This window comes from Sinocyclocheilus rhinocerous, unplaced genomic scaffold (genome assembly GCF_001515625.1).
Source record: "Sinocyclocheilus rhinocerous isolate Xijiao unplaced genomic scaffold, SAMN03320098_v1.1 scaffold749, whole genome shotgun sequence".
Taxonomy (NCBI): domain Eukaryota; kingdom Metazoa; phylum Chordata; class Actinopteri; order Cypriniformes; family Cyprinidae; genus Sinocyclocheilus; species Sinocyclocheilus rhinocerous.
This window is the reverse complement of record NW_015653466.1, coordinates 820710-840259: the sequence shown is the minus strand read 5'-3', so window position 1 is coordinate 840259 and position 19550 is coordinate 820710. Positions and strand designations below refer to the sequence as shown.

General features: G+C 37.3%; 3 protein-coding genes and 2 pseudogenes across 3 annotated transcripts; all 5 read right to left on the bottom strand.

Moving 5' to 3' along the window:
- Nucleotides 1-284: 284 nt before the first annotated feature.
- On the bottom strand, nt 285-4586 carry LOC107715934 (THUMP domain-containing protein 2-like; annotated as a pseudogene).
- Nucleotides 4587-5044: 458 nt separating this feature from the next.
- Nucleotides 5045-8546, bottom strand: LOC107715933 (COMM domain-containing protein 9-like; annotated as a pseudogene).
- A 113-nt stretch (nt 8547-8659) lies between these two features.
- LOC107715981 (60S ribosomal protein L13a) lies at nt 8660-11018 on the bottom strand. Its single transcript, XM_016522267.1, has 7 exons — nt 10909-11018; nt 10156-10228; nt 9917-9982; nt 9709-9810; nt 9415-9500; nt 9181-9240; nt 8660-8912 (listed from the first exon to the last, which is right to left on the bottom strand). The coding sequence occupies exons 1-7, from the start codon at nt 10927-10929 to the stop codon at nt 8703-8705; spliced, it is 618 nt and encodes a 205-aa protein (XP_016377753.1). The 5' UTR covers nt 10930-11018; the 3' UTR covers nt 8660-8702.
- A 382-nt stretch (nt 11019-11400) lies between these two features.
- On the bottom strand, nt 11401-12691 carry LOC107715944 (ATPase inhibitor B, mitochondrial-like). Its single transcript, XM_016522205.1, has 3 exons — nt 12547-12691; nt 12008-12120; nt 11401-11763 (listed from the first exon to the last, which is right to left on the bottom strand). Exons 1-3 carry the CDS (start codon nt 12613-12615, stop codon nt 11622-11624), a joined length of 324 nt encoding a protein of 107 aa, XP_016377691.1. The 5' UTR covers nt 12616-12691; the 3' UTR covers nt 11401-11621.
- Nucleotides 12692-13758: 1067 nt separating this feature from the next.
- LOC107715979 (CAAX prenyl protease 1 homolog) lies at nt 13759-19429 on the bottom strand. The gene is made up of 10 exons (XM_016522263.1): nt 19019-19429; nt 18657-18803; nt 18215-18301; nt 17182-17298; nt 16923-17075; nt 16694-16835; nt 16407-16585; nt 16226-16330; nt 15781-15924; nt 13759-15216 (listed from the first exon to the last, which is right to left on the bottom strand). Exons 1-10 carry the CDS (start codon nt 19124-19126, stop codon nt 14992-14994), a joined length of 1407 nt encoding a protein of 468 aa, XP_016377749.1. The 5' UTR covers nt 19127-19429; the 3' UTR covers nt 13759-14991.
- Nucleotides 19430-19550: the final 121 nt, after the last annotated feature.

The window sequence follows — 19550 nt, the reverse complement described above, 5'->3', positions numbered from 1 at the left end:
GAAGGTGTTTAAAAAGGCACTGTTAATTCTGAGGGAATAACATTTTTGTTCATCATCTTCATCATCATCATAACCTCCCTCAACAAAAAAAAAGACTTACATTTTTTAGTAATAACCAACTTATTTTTAATGAAAGACAATATAAGGATCTTTTGAATAGATTTTATTAGCATCTTGCTCATTTGTTGTAAATTCTCTGATTGTCCACATAAGCATATCAGAGTGAGCTTATTTCAGTGTGTGTTTGTATTTTGTATTTTGGTAGAGAAATTATAAACATATGCTCATATAACACACCTCTCCATCTCTCTCAGTAAGCATGGCAGGACAGGCATGTCAGTGCTACAGCTGAATTTCCTGCCAAAAGGAACATCACACAGCACAGCATCAACTGTCCCATCTGCAAGAGGGATCTCTGAGGAACAGAAAAAAAAGTATATTAATGAAGGAGACAAGGCTCTTTTAATTTATTTACTGTGTGTTACATGCACTGAAAATTTACTCACCCTCAGGCCACCCAAGATGTAGATGAATTTGTTTCTTTATCAGAACAGACTTGGAGAAATGTAGCATTACATCACTTGCTCACCAATAGATGCTCTGCAGTGAATGGGTGCTGTCAGATTGAGAGTCCAAACAACTGATAAAACATCACAATAATCCACAACATGACTCCAGTCCATCATTTAATGTCTTTTGAAGTGAAAAGCTGCATGTTTGTAATAAACAAATCCATCATTAAGATGTTTTTAACTTCAAACCGGTGCTTCTGGCTAAAACACCAGTCCTCTATCCAATAACATTGCTTTCTCCAGTGAAAAGGTCATATTGTCTGAATCAGGAGAAAAATACAGATCCGCAAAGCGCCGTTTAAAAGTGAAAACAATCTAGAATAGTTCTAAACAAATATGAGGATGTATTTTCATTGGAGGAAGCATTACTGAGGATTATGGACTGGTGTTTTGGCCAGAAGCGACGGGTTAAAATTAATACACCTTAATGATGGATTTGTTTCTTACAAACGCACAGCTTTTCACTTCACAAGACATACACTGATGGGCTAGAGTTGTGTGAATTACTGTGGATTATTGTGAGGTTTCTATCAGCTGCTTGTACTCTCATTCTGACGGCACCCATTCACTGCAGAGGATGCATCAGTGAGCAAGTGATGTAATGCTAAATTTCTCCAAATCTGTTCCGATGAAGAAAGAAACTGAGTAAATTTTCATTTTGGATGAGCTTTTCCTTTAAGGTACATTAACAAAATGGTCACACAAATTTCTGACTTTATCACAAAATGTTTTCATTGGGGAGAGGTAACCCCCAATAACCAAAACTAGCAGGTACAATTTATTGTAGGCTTATTTATTGTGGCAAATTTAGTTTTAGAACTTGTTTTAGAAATTTTAATAGATAATCTGTTAAGGGAATCGATTTTTCCCTATAGATTTATATTACAACTGTGGCATGTTGTAGGCAGCTATTGTTTCTAAATGTGCAGGCTGTTGTTTTTTCATAACAAATGCTATATATTTTAATTAAAAAAAAGTAATTATTGGCCTGGTAATGATTAATAGGCATTAATCATTAATACAGTTAAGAACTATGGTACATTTTCATAAGAGCAGTACAAGTCAGAATCGAGACCCTTGTAAAATGGGTTCTAATGATGAGTGATGGAAAAACCTGGCCTTCAGATATTCAGAGATGGCATAGATTAAATCATTAAGAGCCTGATGAACTGTTAAGGAGTAAGAAATAAACAATATCAATATAAGAAAATGTTAGAAATTAGAACATTCTGTCAAACTATAGCCTATGAGTGCCTAAACATTATATATCCTATGTAAACAAGTAATTGTTAACTAGGCTATTACTTTATTGCAGTTATGTTATCAACAAACTTTGCATGTGTGGATGATAGCACAAAAAAAAAAACGTTTTACAAAAATAAACATAAGCAAACAAACAAACCTTATGAGGGCACATGACCCGGGACTCCACTAACGCAGTTCACACTTCAACACCCCCACCCACCCAATGTTCAAACCAAAACTACACCCTTGACACAGATCACCCTTGACAAATTTAAAGTTGGCTAAACGGGGTCAGAGATGATGAAAGAGGAGAGAGTTTGTCCAAACCCATGGTAGAAGACTGAAGTAGCTGCACTCTTCCTTCCATTCCAGATGCTTTCACGTTCTCTGCAGCTTTCTGCAACTGACAAGTCTAAATCCATGCCTAGAAATACAGCATTCTGAACCCACACACAATGTATACAGTTAGTCAGATGTGAATGCTGTGTGTGAAAAGTTGCATGTGGAGTTTAGAGTGTGTGATGTGTGTTTACGTACTGAATACTCCTGAGCTGCTTCCAACAGCACAGCACCAACTCCACACACTGGGTCTAAAATCACACAATCATTCAGCTGTGGAGAGAGAGAAGTTGTTGTTTTTTTTGCAGCTAATTTAATAGTAATAAAGTAAGTTTGATTAATTTTTATTAATGTGAAATTATATTATGTATAATACCAAATATCATACATTTTATTAAATAAAATTTAAAATAACCTATTAAAATTAGAGCAGCAAAAGGGTTTTGAACCTTTGAATGATAATATGTATATTCTTAATCCGCTTGATGTGTCATTTTCTTTCTAGTTGTCAAGATAAGGACTTGTCAGGTACGAATACTTTCCCCACCCCTCACTCCAAGGAACAAGAGATGCTGTTTTAATGCTGCTGATTTATTGATTCTACTGTGTGTGTGTGTGCATTTGCCTCTTTAAAAGCTATTCTAGACCTCACCTTTTTAGGACAAAGAGAGCTCATGGCCCAGGCTATCGTAGAACGTAACCCATTGTGTTTCATATAAGTTCGACTGGCCAGAAGATGCCTGAAGATTCCACACACACTGCATTAGATCTGAAATTGATAGACTTTCAAATGTTATATGGAGAGATACTTACTTCAAGAGAGGGATGCCTACAATGCAATGGTCATCTCATTGTAATTGTAAACATATCAGTGCATATGTAATATTTGTTTGCATGCATTTATGCATAAACATTTGAATGCCTGTGGTTCAGTGTGTGTTTATGCATTTATTGTCTTTTTTATTTTATTACTTGAGTGTGCATACCTCAAGAATAGGCTCTCTTAGGTCCACCTTCCACCCAAGATCTTCTTTGATGGCCATCCCAATGATACGACTTAGTCTCTAAACACAAGTCAGGTTTATAAATGCATAAATATTTTTTTATCAAAATATAGTGGACACCACCAATTAAAATGATTATTTTTAGCATTTTTTACAATTAAGAGACATTTTAGTTACAATTGATATTGCAATATTGACATTGATATTACATAATTTGCATTTAAAAATGTAAACATTAGCTTAATTCATCATTAACATTTTTTATCCTCAAGTGTCTGTTTATTACAAGGTTTAAATTAGACTGCATTATACAGAACACTTAAAAATGTAAAATTACACAGAACAATTAAAAATTATATATATATAAAAAAATAAACACCTGAGAGGTATAGGAGCGGGCAATGACTCCACTACAGCGGCAGCTCACTCTGAAGGACGGTGTGTGCAAGCTGTCCTCCTCATCCTCCTCTCTCTTTCTCTTCTGTCCACGCTGCTGGCTGCACTGAAGCTCTTGCTGTAGGACTGTCCAGTTTAGGAAGGTCTGCCTCCAAACGTCTGGATCTCCAACAAATCTCTGCTTTATAACAGCAGCTGTCTTTGCTATTAAAACAAGAAAAGGGAAGATCAGTAAAATGGGCTGCATGTAAGTAAAATATAGTACACTGCACTGGTTTCTTATCTCTTGAATACCTAAATAGGCAAGTGATGCACTGAAAGCTTCTCACAACCTGCTGACTGGCTAAAACCAAATGTGATTTCACTAATGCAAATCAGACTTGCTGGAAGGTTCCTAGTAGGTTCACTAAAATTTTCTCATGACAGAATGGGGAGTGTTTGTTTGCCCAAGCAGATTTTTGCACACTAAATAAAAGTTGCCACACAGTACGTTTTTTACTCTTTATGATGTCATCTTTTCTCAACCAATCAGAACACGGAATTCTCATTCATACACACCAGGGGCAAGTTCAAGCTCAAACCGGTGTGCACCGTTTTTGTCGGGGCTGAACGCAGCCCTGGGTTGTTGGGAAGTGAAATTGGTTCAGCTTTGCGCAAAAGGAGAAACAGCATCTCTGCAGACTTGAGTTGTGTCACGGTGTGTAGATCAGTGTGTAGCTTACCCGCCTGTCAAAATTAAACCTCCTGCTATTTACAGACTTTCTAAATATAGATATGATAGATATGGAACTCTGACATGCAATATTAATATTATCACAAGGTAATTTTTTAAGTGTCTTGGTACTTTCCTCCATCTGTTTTTTCCCTCTTTTGCAATTTTTATTTTTTTTTACATTGCAGTTAAGGAATCCAGCCTAGTCTAGCCTATTCTTCATTTGACAAAAAATATTGTAAATGGTTTTGTAATATTTTCCCATATTTCTCACATTCAGGAAAGGTTTTAAATGTTTACAGTGCCTCTCATGGCCATGCAGAAAATTAACAGATAACATCGAAAATGACTTTCCATTTAGTAGAGCAAATCTCACATGTAATAGAAACAGCATTTAATGTACCTCAGTGGTAAACATGCTAAAAACAGGCCCAACCTTTCACATGTACGTAAACCCACTCAAGCTAACAGCATATTTATTGGCACAAATAAACACACAGACATGATTAGCATTTTGTTCAGTTTATTGCTGTAAAAATTTTCCATGACCATAAAAAGTAGTTTTTATGTAAAACAATGTAGCAATAGAAAAAATGTATCAGTCAGGGACAACTTTTATATAACAAAGTTTAATAAACAGAAAACAAACCACAAATCAAAACAAGAACAAACTCCATTTTACAAACTAAATCAATTAACCTACTATGCAATTCTTTTTCTTTTAATGTCCATTGTTTTGTTTTGTTTTTACATTTTGATCAACCTTCCAATGCCCATCAGTCTGAATGTCCACAGACAGGTGTGGGGGCAAGATCTTTTATTCAGCTCTACTTCCTTGCCACTGCACTCAGCTGGTCCCTGATTCGACCCAAACCGTCTATCATGGTGTCCAGTGTCTCTTTACTCAGCTCCATTGTAACTGTGGACTCACTTGGACTGCCACTAATGCAAGGAGTGTCCTGGAGCTACACAGAAACACATACACAGAGTTGTGAGGTCTTTTGAAAGATAATTAAAAACATTATGTTAAATCTTGAATAAAAATGATTACATCAATCAAAATGAGGTCTTAAAACGATGTTGCATTCTTATTACAGATAAATATCTTTAATTACATATCTGGACCCATATTCACAAAACATCTTAGGCCGATTTAAGAGAAAATCGTAAAAATAATGGGCGTGTCAATCCTAAATTTAGGACTCCTAAATTTTTGCTCTAAGAGTATTTCACAAAGCGTTTTAGCACTAAAACTAGCTCCTAAATCTGTGAAACGTTAGGAGTAGTGAAGAGGACTAAGACCAAGTCACAATCTATCCTAAAATGGCTGTTGCCGGCAATCTGCTTCTGAACGTAAACATTTTAGAAACATTTGATGATAATTACCTTTTAAAAAGGTATCACCTTTGGTTTTGGAGGTTATCCGAATTCTACATTTTCCTTTGATTATATCCTTGTTTTCATTAACCAGTTGGGCAAGAAGTAACAGCTGGTCTTGCACCCAGTTTGTTTGGATTTGTTAATTAAAAGGTTGTTTATAGGCATATCCGCTAATTGTTTTTGAGAAGCACATATGTAAGAGGCTGACAATTAGCTGAACATATACTTGTTTAATTAGTGACACAAAAAAAATTGCCTGCATTTTTAAACCTTTATTTGAATATGGCAATATAATATTGCACTCTACAATATTTCTATGAATAAATCTCTGGCAGAGACTATCAGCCAATCACTGTGTGCATAGTTAGTAAGCATGCTGACATCATCCATAGCAACGAGGTCAACCCCGCCCCCTTACTGTTAGCTTAAGACTTCTCTCTATTCCTTAGTAAAAGTTTGTCTCAGCAGCTTTGTGAATAGGTTTTAAGAGAAAACTCTTCGCTAAAAACTTTTACTGCTATTTAGGAGAACTCTTAGTGGTAAGATAAAAGGTTTTGTGAATACGGGCCCTGATGAGCCTAAATATAAATGATAGCATTGATTATGCCTGTAGCTTACTTTCATTTGCAACAGACAAGTTGGCACAGCCATACGACTCAATGAGTCAGAAGCAGTTTTCATGTCCACTCGCCACTCCAAATCAACCAGCTTTGGCAGTGAAACTATAACACACATACATCATAACTTCACAGCTCCAAAATGGTTTCATAATGGATCACAAGAATAAAACACTAAGTCATCAACTATTTCACACTCACTTTGACTGGACAAAGCTTCATTTCTCCATGTGACACTGAAAATATTCACACCAAAAATAGGTTACATACTAGTCAGCAGGGTAAATTACTTAAGTAGATTTATGTAAGGATCTGAAAGATATATCCACCTGTTTTCCAAAAGAATTTTGGTGATCAGATTCTTCAGGTTTGAGTGGAATGATTCTGGGAAAAGTGACAGGACCTGTTCTGGAGAGGTTAAATTCTGGTACACAACATGATGCGAGAGCATGTGAAAAGCTGTCAGCAACTGTAAATGAATAAAAATAAAGGAAATATTATAATGAACATTAATCCATTCAATCCCACTGGTAACATTTGTAACCAAAATATACCTTTGAATTAGGTCACATTTATGACCAGCCCTGATAGCACATCACGGAGATGTCTATTTGACGTCTGCATTTAGGCCTACATCTGCAAGATGTATTTTTTTAATAGTGTTTGATCATCTGCAATACGTCTCTGAGATGTTTCCTATCAGATGTCAAATAGATGTTTAGATGTCGTCTTTAAGATGTTTTTTGATTTAAAATGTATGTAAAAGTGACATCTTAAAGATGTCGATCAGGGCCCGTATTCACAAAACATGGCTAACAGTAGATAACTCGCCGATTTAGGAGAAAATCTTTTAAAATAATGGGTGTGTCAGTCCTAAATTTTTGATCTAAATGTATTTCACAAAGCATTTTAGTGAAACGTTAGGAGTAGTGAAGAGGACTCTTAAGTCACTAAGACCAAACCACAAACTATTCCTAAAATGGCTGTTGCTGGCAATCTGCCTTGGAACGTAACCATTTTAGAAATATTTGATGATAATGAGCTTTTATAAAGGTATCACCTTCGATTTTGAAGGTTATCCCAACTCCAAATTTTCCTCCGGATCGGCTTTCACCGTGGACGAAGCGGAGTCCAGCCCGGGGTCGTCACATGTGGTTGCCACAAGCCCGCCGCCCGCTCCTTCGTCGAATCCGCCGGCCGCGTGGAGACGCTGTGTGTTTCGTTGTGAAAGAGAAACTACTTTGTTTGGCGGGTTTGCGGCAACCACATGTGACGACCACAGACTGGACTCCGCTTCGTCCACGGTGAAAACCGATCTGGCGATTCACAGCACGAAGTTGATGTATTTCCTCAGCGACCAGCACGGATCAGCTCAATATCTTTTTGGGTTTGAGACTTTAGTCTTTGCAACTTTAGGGATCTTATCTATTCACGAACAGCTTGTAACACTCCAAAGAGAAAGGAAAACTTGAAATCGCATCATATGACCCCTTTTTAACATCTGAGGTCTTGGCGCTGTGATTTATAATTAAATGGATTAAATGGCATGAACACACCTGTATCGCATCGCTATTGGACACAGAGCATTAAGCAGTTATTTCTACTACAGACCGACACTTGGAGGCTCCAGCTGGGTAGTTATGTGCAGATCTGCCGCACTGCATCTTTAGACGGAACCTGAATGAATAGTAGTGACAAAATATACTACAGTTCAGTCTAGTTAGCGTACACAGACGCACTGCATATGAATGTGTAACTAATAATATACTATTACATACCTTTAAAAGCAGCTGCAAAGCAGTAAACTGACACTGTAAGAAAAGCCATGCAAGTCGTTGTCACGTGAATTCACAAAACAGTGTAGTGTCAAAATAAGGACACTACGCGGAAATGACATCTAATAACGTTAAGACGTTAATACCAAAACTAATTTTGCACAAATTAGAAGTGGTTTAAGTATATTTCGTGATCGATGTTTTGATAACCTTTGCTTTCTGGTGTTCTTAATTAGGAGCACAAATGCTCCAGGCTTCTGACTGAAAAAACCTTTAGTTGCTACGAACGAAAAAAAATACTTCTGAGATGTGGTGTTAGGAGCCAGCAAATGCATCATAGGAATTAGTATATAATACATAATATACACAGTAAACTTAAAATAAACCAAATACTCGCATGAACGTTGTATCAACTCCAAGCATAAAATATTTTAAAATGAACCATTTTAAAACAAATTAACCCATTTTAAAAACACTTCCTTAAATTCTAGTCAAACAACCTCCATGCAGGAATGGAGCCACAGAAATATTTTTTATCATGACTCGATATTTACTTCACCAATATGCCATTTGAAAAACACTTAATTCTTAAATCAAAAGAAACAACCCACTCAAGACAATAGTTTCTATAAACATTTATTTTGATTGGCTGCAGGGACAGCTCAAACAAGGACACCATAATGTTTAAGAACTTTAGTATATTCTGCGATCTTGCTTTCAACGTTCTTTTCTGCCTGTTTGGTCAGCTTGATCTGAGTTTTCTTCTTTGTGTAGCGCAGCTTGGCCTTCTCCTTCCTCTTTTCCTCCAGAGTGGCGGTGATGGCCTGGTACTTCCAGCCAACTTCATGGGCCAAACGTCCAAGCAGGGCAAACTACAATGAACGAGACATCAGAAAAAAAAAGGTTACTATGGGGCACAACATGGTCTTTAAATCAAACCAGAATTAAAATGCAGAAATCTACAGTGTTTTGAACATTCTGGGCTTCATAATCAGGGTAAAAAAGGAATCTGCTGCTTTTTGTCTCAGCTGGTAGTGCATGAAGTGGACTCATGGTCGTTAAACTCATACTTACTGTTGAAAAACACTGACAAAAAGCAATTTCATATTACATTGAAGACCATTCCATAAAAAGACTCACTCTGCGTGTGGGCTTCAGACGCACAATCTTGAGGGCAGCTGGGACGACCATACGCTTTCTCTGTGGAACACAAACACATGAGAAACCACAAGAAAAAGGACAACTTCTAACTCCAGGAGCGGAGATGTCTCAGTTTCAGATGGTGTATGTTCTCAGCTGAAAGTCAAACAAGGCGGATAGTAGTCATCATCGACAGTATTTATCTGTGAAATAAGCAGAGTCAGAATAAACTACCTTGTCGTAAGGAGGAGGGATGCCATCAAACACTTTCAGCCTCTCCAGAGCAGCCTGACCCCTCTTGGTTTTATGTGGAAGCATACCTGTTCAAGAAAGTCAACATTCAATCATCTACCCATCCACTGAAAGGGTGAAACTGATCACAGATGAATTTAGTGACAAACTCAGTAGTCAGATCCGTAGTTTGGTATCATCAAACTGGGCTCAGATTCGGGATAATGGTGTTCATCATTGTTTGAAGTGTAGCCATTGCAATGTATCCGTGACAGCCAAAAATAAAATAGATCTCACCTCTTACTGTCCTCCAGAAGATTCTGCTGGGAGCTCTGAAGTGATACGGTCCACGGGAAGGGTTGGTGTTCATCCTCTTGCGGAGAAAAGCCAAGTACTTCACTGCACACACAAACCATCCCATTTACTACCCATTTTCAACAGTTTCACATTGATAAAATCAGTGTATTTAAAACACAACATACTTATAGGTGGTCAACAAACTTACGTTTGTTGCGGTAGAAGTTTCCCGATATATTGATACCCTCACACCTCACCACCACAATTTTGTGGCCTGTAAATGGAGCATTACTAATAAATAAATAATTATGAGACGCACAGCTGTTGAAACCTATACACTTCATGCACATGACGACAACTTTGTCAATCCAACTCTTAAAACGACATTTCACCCAATGTTAGCAAGCAATTCTAAATCACTAAATAAATTAAAAAGCATAAACTTACCAAGCAGCACTTGTTTGGCCACAATAGCGGCAAGACGACCGAGTAGATGGCCTCTGCCATCTAGGATCAGAACCTATGAATAAATGAAACCAGATTTCTTTTGTTAGCGCAGAGTAACGTTAGATAAATGATTTCGGATGCCTCCATCAGAACGTTGCTTTTTGTCTCAGATGGTAGTGCACGTAAAGTATTCTCATGGTCGTTAGACTCGAATACTGAACTGTGGTTGCGAGCTCATCACCGACAATAAGCACATCTGACGTTTGCCATGTGTTATGCATCCGATTACCACGCCACCAGCAATATTTCCACACGGTGGAAAATATTCATGGTTATTTCGTGCTATACAGCAAGACGTGATGCTAGCAATGGACAACGGTGCAGTATTTCAGCCCATTGCAGTAAAACGCACTTATTTTAACTAGCAGATTTCATACATCCCTACAAATTCAATTACATGTTCTGAGGACACAAATAGTTTATTTTTAGAGTACCTGAGCATGGACTGGAACTCTTATCTGGTTTTTACGGAACCACGAGTGTTACGATCACTACAGGCCTGTAACTTCCAGCAAGACGACATGCGTTTAGACACGCACTTCTCTCCCAAAAATAGTAACTCGACCGTTTATAACGGAATAACAACGCAAATAACGTCAGGTAACGTTACCTACACATTAGCCCTCAAATATTACATTAACTCGCTAAAGAAAAGCGAGATATTTGAATGTAAATCGTGCCGCTCGAACGCACCTTATTGAACCGGTCCGCCATGATGTGGGAAAAGAAAGACACGCGGGGCCGCCCGACGTAAAAGACAGGGGCAGGGGCGGGGCTTTACGCATCATCGGAAATGACGTGACAAACTCGCCGCTCTTTAGAGGACGTTTGTAATCTTTTATACTGCCATCAACTGGAGCGCAAATGAGCTACAAGGGCTCTAGAAATCTGGTAATTATAATAAAAAGCAGACCCAATAAAACGGCATATTCAGGATGCTCCTGAAATTTAACACACCTGATTAATCCTGACTGGCTCATTAGCATAAATACCTGAAATGGGTCTTTCAGATAATACAAATATCTTAAATGTATGTTGCAGGAATAGGGTTGAAAATAATTTTATTTGGTACTTTTGCTCTAAATGACTAAAGTAGCTTATAATTTACAGATGAATATTTTCCAAAACCAAATGAATTGTTCACCAAACACATTATTGATACCAAGACACACTTTCATATTTGAGACACAATTTCATGTTTATTGTGAAGAGGAGAAACTGCACTGATTAAATACACATATTATTTCAGTGTTCAAGTTATATCTGTATTATAATATGCTTTCATAAGTAAGAGCAGAGATCACAAATGCTTAATAAAAATAATGCATCTACAATTATTCAATCCCATTTGAAACATTCTGTGTGGGGCATTTGTCTATGAAATGTTATGTCTAGATACGCTAGTCTCAGTCATCTTTTTTAAGTTTTCTGATTTTGCCCTCATGGCGACTGATTTCCTGTTGTAATCTCTCTATTTCCTTTTGGTGGTGGTCGATCTCTTCCTGGTGGTGTCTTCTTAGAGCAGCCAATTGTTCTTGCTCTTTTCTCCTGTTAAGGTGATAGAGGGGAAAATAAGACATGAAAAAAGTGGCTATTTAGTGGCTTCAAATTGACAAATAACTCCAAATAAATCCTTCTAGAGTAAAACAGTGCCTACAATACTGTGTGATCTTTATAACTGCACATAGCAGAATCAAATACTGAGAGGGCTGATTTTTCTAATAGCCATATAAGCAGTAGAGATCTAGTGTGAGGGATGAAATTCACAATGGGATCAAGCAAAACCACTCACTTGAAGTACATCTCCTCCTCAGCTGCCTGTTTCCTGCCGAACGCACCTCCTGCCTCCCTCGCCGCACCTCCACCGCCACCTCCTTTCCCAGCACCTTTACCCAGTTCTCCTAGCTTTATCAGAGGCACAGATTGCACAAGACAGAACTGTTTATTAGTCTACCTGGAATTAGTGATATGCACAAATTTTGAGCTATACATACATATATAATAATACATTTATTTATATATAAATTTGTATGTGCTGTAACTGCTCCAGGGAGTTTTCAGTTGAAACTTGAAAGCTCAAAGAATGGAGAATTATCCTGAATGTAAACAAAGGGGTCATAATACAAGGGCATTCTGAAAGCGCTCCAGTTATTGCATAAAAAAGGTTGATACTTTTAATCAACGCTGTACGATAAAACGACATATGACGTATTTAATAAGCCAACACAGGTGACGAAATACATGGCAACAGACTGATCATGCGTGCTGAACAGGTTTTATTTTTCTTTAGTATGTTAAGTCACTGGGTCAAAATATGTTATACATATGTACCTGGTCGGACGACATTCTGATCTGTGTGGTCAAAAAAGTCCTTATATTACGGTTAAGAAACCTCGCCATTCTCTCTTCAGACACTCATGCATGCAGCGACATAAGCGTGCGCTCCTGTCTCTTGTGGAGGACTCAAAACAGGAACCTACCATTATTATAGCAAAAAAAAAATGGTCAGCGCTGTGTTAACTCACTCACATTCACTTTTAGTCTAGGGTAATTTATAAAGTCAGACTATTCTACTATTTTAAATATTGTATTAAACAACCCGAGAGTTTACAGAATTTTTTTAAAGGCACTCACAATGGTACAGTCGATAAATTGCTGTATGCGCGCTGACGTGCGCAGACTGCGCACAGCTAAAAGTATACAACCGCAAACAAGAATATCACATTCTATGCATCTATGTAACTTCGCAACCATGTACAGTTGCAATCTAAATTTTTCAACCACTTTGACCTGCAAGACATTCTGCTGCCGTGAACAAAAATTTATGAAAATTATTCAACCAAGGCATCAGTGAACTTTATTAATACCATTTGAGTAATTTGGAGTAAAGAATAAGGCTCTAAGTAAAGGCTCTAAACATTCACGTTATCACGTACAAATGTATTCAACGGCCAAACATTACATTTTGTATAGAATATTTTATTCTTACAATAACCAATAAACAGTGCCCAAAATGCTTACAACCTCCTGACACCTCTCTACTGGAATCTTGGCCCATTCATTGCTTAAAAAAAGCTTCAAAATCAAAGAAATGTCTCTACTGCTTTCTTCAAATCCCACCAAATATTTTAAATGAGATTTAAATCTGAAGATTGAACAGCAACTCAAAACATTCTATGACCGATTGACATTATCACTTTTAATATGCCACTATATTGTTATAGATGAAAAAAAAAAACACTGGATCATCAGAAAAGCTTAGATTTGTAAAATATTAGCCTCAGGGGTTTAATAATTGTTATTACAGCTGTATGTATCTGTCTATGCAAATTAACGAAGAGCAAATATATATTTGTTGAAAATACTACAAACAAAATTATGTAAATCAAAACTTAATTTTTGCAATGTAAATGTACAAATGTTTTTCTCCTCGATCTTTTTGTAGCCCTAAAGGATGTGAACACAGCAATTAAAGAGCCTGCAAATAAAAAAAAGAAAAAAAAAAAGAGTTAAATGGAAACATTAAACAAGCACCAAAGCTGCTGTGATCAGTTTTATTCATAGTGATGCAAAAGTTCATCTTTCCAGTCCAAACATTCCAGATGTCACAAGACATATTCCTTGTGGAACAAATTTGAACATACAGCCATATAACTCTCTCTAAGAACTGGTTATGGTTTAGGGCTTGTTTTCAACAGGTGGGCATCCCATGGACTCTTCTCTTCATTAATCCATTAACATGTCCGTTACCGTAAAAGCCTTGAGAGTTCAACATTTTGACAAGATTGCATGCCAAATTTAACATTCTTAATGTGAAACCTCACAAGAATCCTCATAAATGCAGAATGCACCAGCAGAACTCTGATATTATCAAGGGTTTAAATTCTCTGAGGAAATGTGACACCATAATGTTTCTACACATATTCTCATAGCAACATCTTGCACACTCAGGCACAGAGAGAAAATTAACTAAATAAAACAACATTTCTAACCACTCATTAAATATTTTTAAAGTCAACCTTGCCCTTGCATGTTGCTCATATTTCACAAAAATTAATATATTTACACAAACATCCAAACCCCTTTAATTGGTAAAACAAAGAACAAACTTATTTCAAAAGGTTGAAAGAACTAAAATTGGAATAAACATTTTAATTGGCCTAACTGAGCCATACAAGTTCAGAATACCAGTCTCATTGGGTAGTACACAACATCTGTCATCTGATCAATTTAATTTCATCTGACTATACTGCAGACAACCCTCATTCCGGTTTCAACAGACAGACATTATTTAAAATACACCAGCTGCCACTCAGTATTAAATGTAAGAATCTTTTGCTTTCATATGTTGCTGAGGGCCCCTCTGAGATGTTTTAACCTCCTCTCTCTCACGGCTCAAGTGGATGACACTAAATTAAAGTTGAAATACATGGATCTAAAGAACCGGAGGGGGCAATTCACAGTTAAAATGTATAAACGAATTAAAACAATCAAAATCATATGAAGAACAGCTGCAAAAGGCATACTGAAAGCACAGACTCAAAAAAACAAACAACTTGTACACAGAGTTGTCTGAAGCCATCTAAAAACATTTTAGACTTCTTTCCAGGGCGATAACAAACAAATGGCAAAAGTCAAACACTTAAGAAGAGGAATGGAAATAAAAGAGGGGGAAGGAGAGAGAAATAGGCATCAATATCAGAGGGCCAATAGAGGCCAGCGGAGACCCTTTCTCGGGGGAGTGAGTGGTGAACGTGGCGCCCCCTTGCAAAGCCGTCAGTCTTGCTTGGGTCCAGTGAGGGCTCTGAGCCGCTCTAGCAGGGGAGGATGGGAGTAATGCCACATAGAGAAGAGCCAATCTGCTACAGGGAAGCCTAGGTTGTCCTTATTGAGCTTGATGAGAGCAGAGTACAGCTCAGACGATCGGCCCATACTGCGCGCGAATGCATCTGCCTGAAACTCAAACCTTCGGCTCAACACCGTCAAACAGAATGACAGCAACTGAAGTGGGAAAAAGAAGGTGAATTGGATAAGATAAATCTGAATACCCAGAAAATGGTTGTATTTAGATTTCTTTAAATTTATTGCCATATCAGCTCCCCAGGCTCTATTACATGGCAAATTGAACAAATAATACCATAAGTACAAATATTTTATCAAATTAAACTTTATAAATTGTTTAAAATGTACTTGTGATAAATACTGTGAAAGTATTTTTTTCTGGGTCCATCTTATAAAATAAGTTCTAAAAATCATTGTCTCATAACAATAAAAATCGGGCAGGCCAAAAACACGTTTTACAGACAAGTTAGTGCTACAGTATTGGCATTTTGGTGGCTCTTTGTCTTTTAATAAATGCTAATGCCCTAGAGTCAGTCTAGTATGGCTATAGGACACCTTGTATACACAACTTGATTACCCAGAAAATGACCATGTCTTTCACAAATGTACTGTAATGTCCTACATGTATTTCTAAGCAAAAATATTACACAGAATGTGCATAGTTGGCAAACAAATCCCCATGTATTTTTCAGAGAGAAAGAAGGAGAGAAATGCAAGTGTTACCTCATTGTAAGGTGAGAAGATAAACTGAAAGATGATCATTAGCCCGATAAGAGTCGGTTGGGTGTCATGAAAACCAAATGCCATGAAGAGCTCTTTTCGTCCAATCAGGACAGCAAAAAGGAAGAAGCACAGGAAGGAGTTCATCTGTAAAGAAACAGGGAGTCATTAACATCCTCAAATTATGGTCCTCTGTTCATACGCTCTTAAAATTGTTTGCTTATGGTGTCTTATGTTTTCATCAGCTACTGTTCAACCTAATAAGATTCTACTTTCACAACTGGGGAAAACAACATTGCAGAAATGTGCAGTGACAAAAACAACTGATAGGAAGGGGGAAAAAATAGGAAGGAAAAAATAGGAAGGAAAAAAATGCCAAATGTAATTTTAGGAATCTATAACACTGGAGTTGAAGCTGTAAAGCACAGCCGCACAGCAAGCAACTCACCTGGCTAATGACAATGTTCTTGACTGTATGGCCTAGTTTCCAATGTCCCAGTTCATGTCCAAGAACTGCCAGAACCTCAGGGTTACTGCAGCCCTGTTTCTTGTTCTGAATACAGACAAAAATGTAAAAAACAACAACAACAGCAGCCTTTAATCTAATTTGTTACTGATCTGGCTCTGACCTTTGGTTTGGTCTTGCTCTCATTGCCCACCGCTTCGTTCTCCTCTCCCGTTCCTGGCTCTTTCTCTCCGGGTTTATTTAAAGGGGAGTAATCCTCCAAAAGCGTGTCAAATAGCACAATGCGCTTGTTTTTGAAGAAACCATAGAAGTAGGCATTACTGTGGGAAGATCTCTTTGAACCTAGAAAAGAGAGCACACATATATTAGGGGAAGGGAGATTATATTAATGTACGATTAGAGTTCTATAGAAAGTAATAAAAATGCAAAGATGATTACGGCATGCTGTACCTTCCACTACATAGATCTTGGTGAGGGGGAAGCAGATGGACTTTGCCATGCTCTCAATCTCACTATTCAGCTCTCCATCTGGCAGTGGAGTGAATTTATCAAACAGTGGGGCGATGTAGTCTGCATAGATAGTCACCAGAATCTGTAGAGCAAAATGGGAGGGACAGAACAAATTCACTTTTTCTTTTTCTCATAGACAACACATTCATCAAAATCCAGGAAAACTGACCAAAGAGACGATGAGTGTGAAGAGCCAGGCATAGATGAAGAAGTAATCACCACCGATCTTGATGATGTAGAGGAGCAATGATGTCACTGGCAACAAAATACACTGAGTCACAGCAAACTTCTTGAGAGCGTCTTTCAGGAAGAAACCCACTGTCTATAAACAAGGGACAGAAGAGTCATTTCAGTATATTTTATTTAGTTAGCTTTATTCCTGCTATGACAGAGAGATAGATATGACTCATGCGCAAGACTTTATCTACCTGCTGGTTGAATCCATGCTTCTCCTCAATAACAAATGTGTTGTAGAGGCTCCAGGGAAGGCCAGTAAAAGCACTGAAAAGAGTTGCCAACATCAGGAACACCAAAGATTGTGAGATCTGAAATAAAGACGACAATTTTAAATAATGCAGTGCCTTTTGGATGTGTTCAGAATAGCATAGTAGTATAAAATTCATTTTAATTATGTAGTATATAGTATGCACAGTAAACAATTTATTTTTAATTTTTACTAATAATTTGTTTGGAAAAAGCAAGACATTTTCACATTAAATATCCTTAAAAATTAAAACAACCAACTTTTCAAGATGTTAACAGGACACCATTAACAAGCTACATGAGGAGGTCACGTGATAACATGACAATATCTACTGCTTCCAAACACATATTACACAACTTTGACGTAGATTTCTGCAGGCTGGAGAAGCCAACGCTATCTACCGAAAATCAGATTTTGGCCAGACAGAAAACTGTATTGTATGACGGGCACAGACTTTTTTTTAGCTCCAAACTATGATTCCATCCAGCTGGAGAATATCATACATGTTTGATATTTTGAGCCAGTTTTAGATTAGAACACATATTGTTTATTTTTTTTGCCATGCATCTGCTAGCAACATGTCACATGTTTCTGCAGGAGTCTGTTGTGTTCAGAACAACTTAAAAGTCTGGTAGTGTGTGACTCTCAGTTGTTTAATGTGTGTGATGCCCAGATTTTTCTGTCACCATTTACAAAATCGAAAAGCATATCATACCTAATATCTTAATATTTGTTCACAAATCTGTGGTGTATTCCAGCCTTCAGTTTCACAGTCTAATTCAGCTGAAGTTCACCATATAAACATGAGTAAAAGCATACTGACATTTGAGAACAAAAGGATCAAGAATCAAAATCAGGATCAATTTTGCTGACCAAAATTCACACATAATGAGAACAAATTCTACAAATATTGTCAAAAAAAAACAAAAAACAAAACTATTTTCCACAAAAAAAAAGGTTCCAGAGAATATACCTACCTCGTACTCTGGACCAAAACCAAAACGAGCTGTGAGAATCCCTGACACTTTCCAGAGGAATGGGATTCCTCCCAGGAGCAAAATCAGCTAGAAAACAGAAATAAATTAAACATGCTCAAAGAGAAAGACCCAAATGCAAGTGAAAAAAAAAAAAAGAATCTTGAATGAAGTTCATTAAAAAGGAAAAAGAAAACAGTTGCAGGCTTAATTAGAACGAAACCATAAGGTGCATTTTTTCCCTCCCAGAGGACTCATGAGAAACTTGCAACTGAAACCTACAGATGTTAAGTTATCTGCCTTATACTTGGTTAAAAAACAATAACTATCAATCAAAAAAAAAAAGAGAGAGAAATTATAAACAAAAAAATAATTAAATAAACAATCACTTTACTATTTACGAGGCTGTTTTAATTTAAAACTTCGAAATTGACATGAAGCTCACCGTGCCCTCTGCCTCAGAGTAGAGTCCAGACCAGAAGCCAAAGTTGCTCTTGTCCAACTGATAGAGGCGAGACTTTTCAAAGGTCTCTGAATCCATTATCTTGCCCAGCTCAGTGGGCACATGCATTGTAGTCCTGTAGATCTTCCTCTGTGAAAGGCAAAACGTGTGTTGGTTTATACAGGGTCCAGAGTAGTTCATCATTTCAGTACATCACAATGCATTTGCACAAAGCTCTAAGATGAGATTAATTTGGATTTTAACAAAGTCTACAAATTAGAATAGAACATCATAAAGGCATAAAGTGTCCGCCTTTTAATGTTTTCCGAAAACACAACCAAGATAAGCAATAAGCATATACTCACCTGTCTACATGCGAGATAGGCCTCCCAAATATACACCGTCCATGAGAAAACCAGGACAGCGTAAAAGATTTTGTCTTCAACTGGTGATGCGAGAATTTCCTGCAGCATTATTACGGCTTGGTAGTTAACTATTGGTTGGAACCTTTAATTAGCTCCGGGATTTCCAGTAATTCCGCTGTCTGATAGTCATTCAAGACAACAGATAATCTTCGTACCTATTCCGACCCAATACGAGACTTGAACCTTACAAGAATGTGTATGTGTTAAGTCCATATATTGAAAAACTACATGCAGGGATGCACAAACAACGATAACTCATGCTCTATCACTTCCTTTCCCATTCATGGGAAATAGGGTGTAACTAGAAACTGTGTTCGATCGGACACAACAGCACAACAAAACGGGTTCCTGTTTTATTTATACAAACAGATACAGATTAATCAAACATTATGTTTAGATAAAAAATTCCACTACAGTAAAATTGATACGGACAAAAGTCAGGGCTAAATACACCAAAGAAATAATTAAGTTA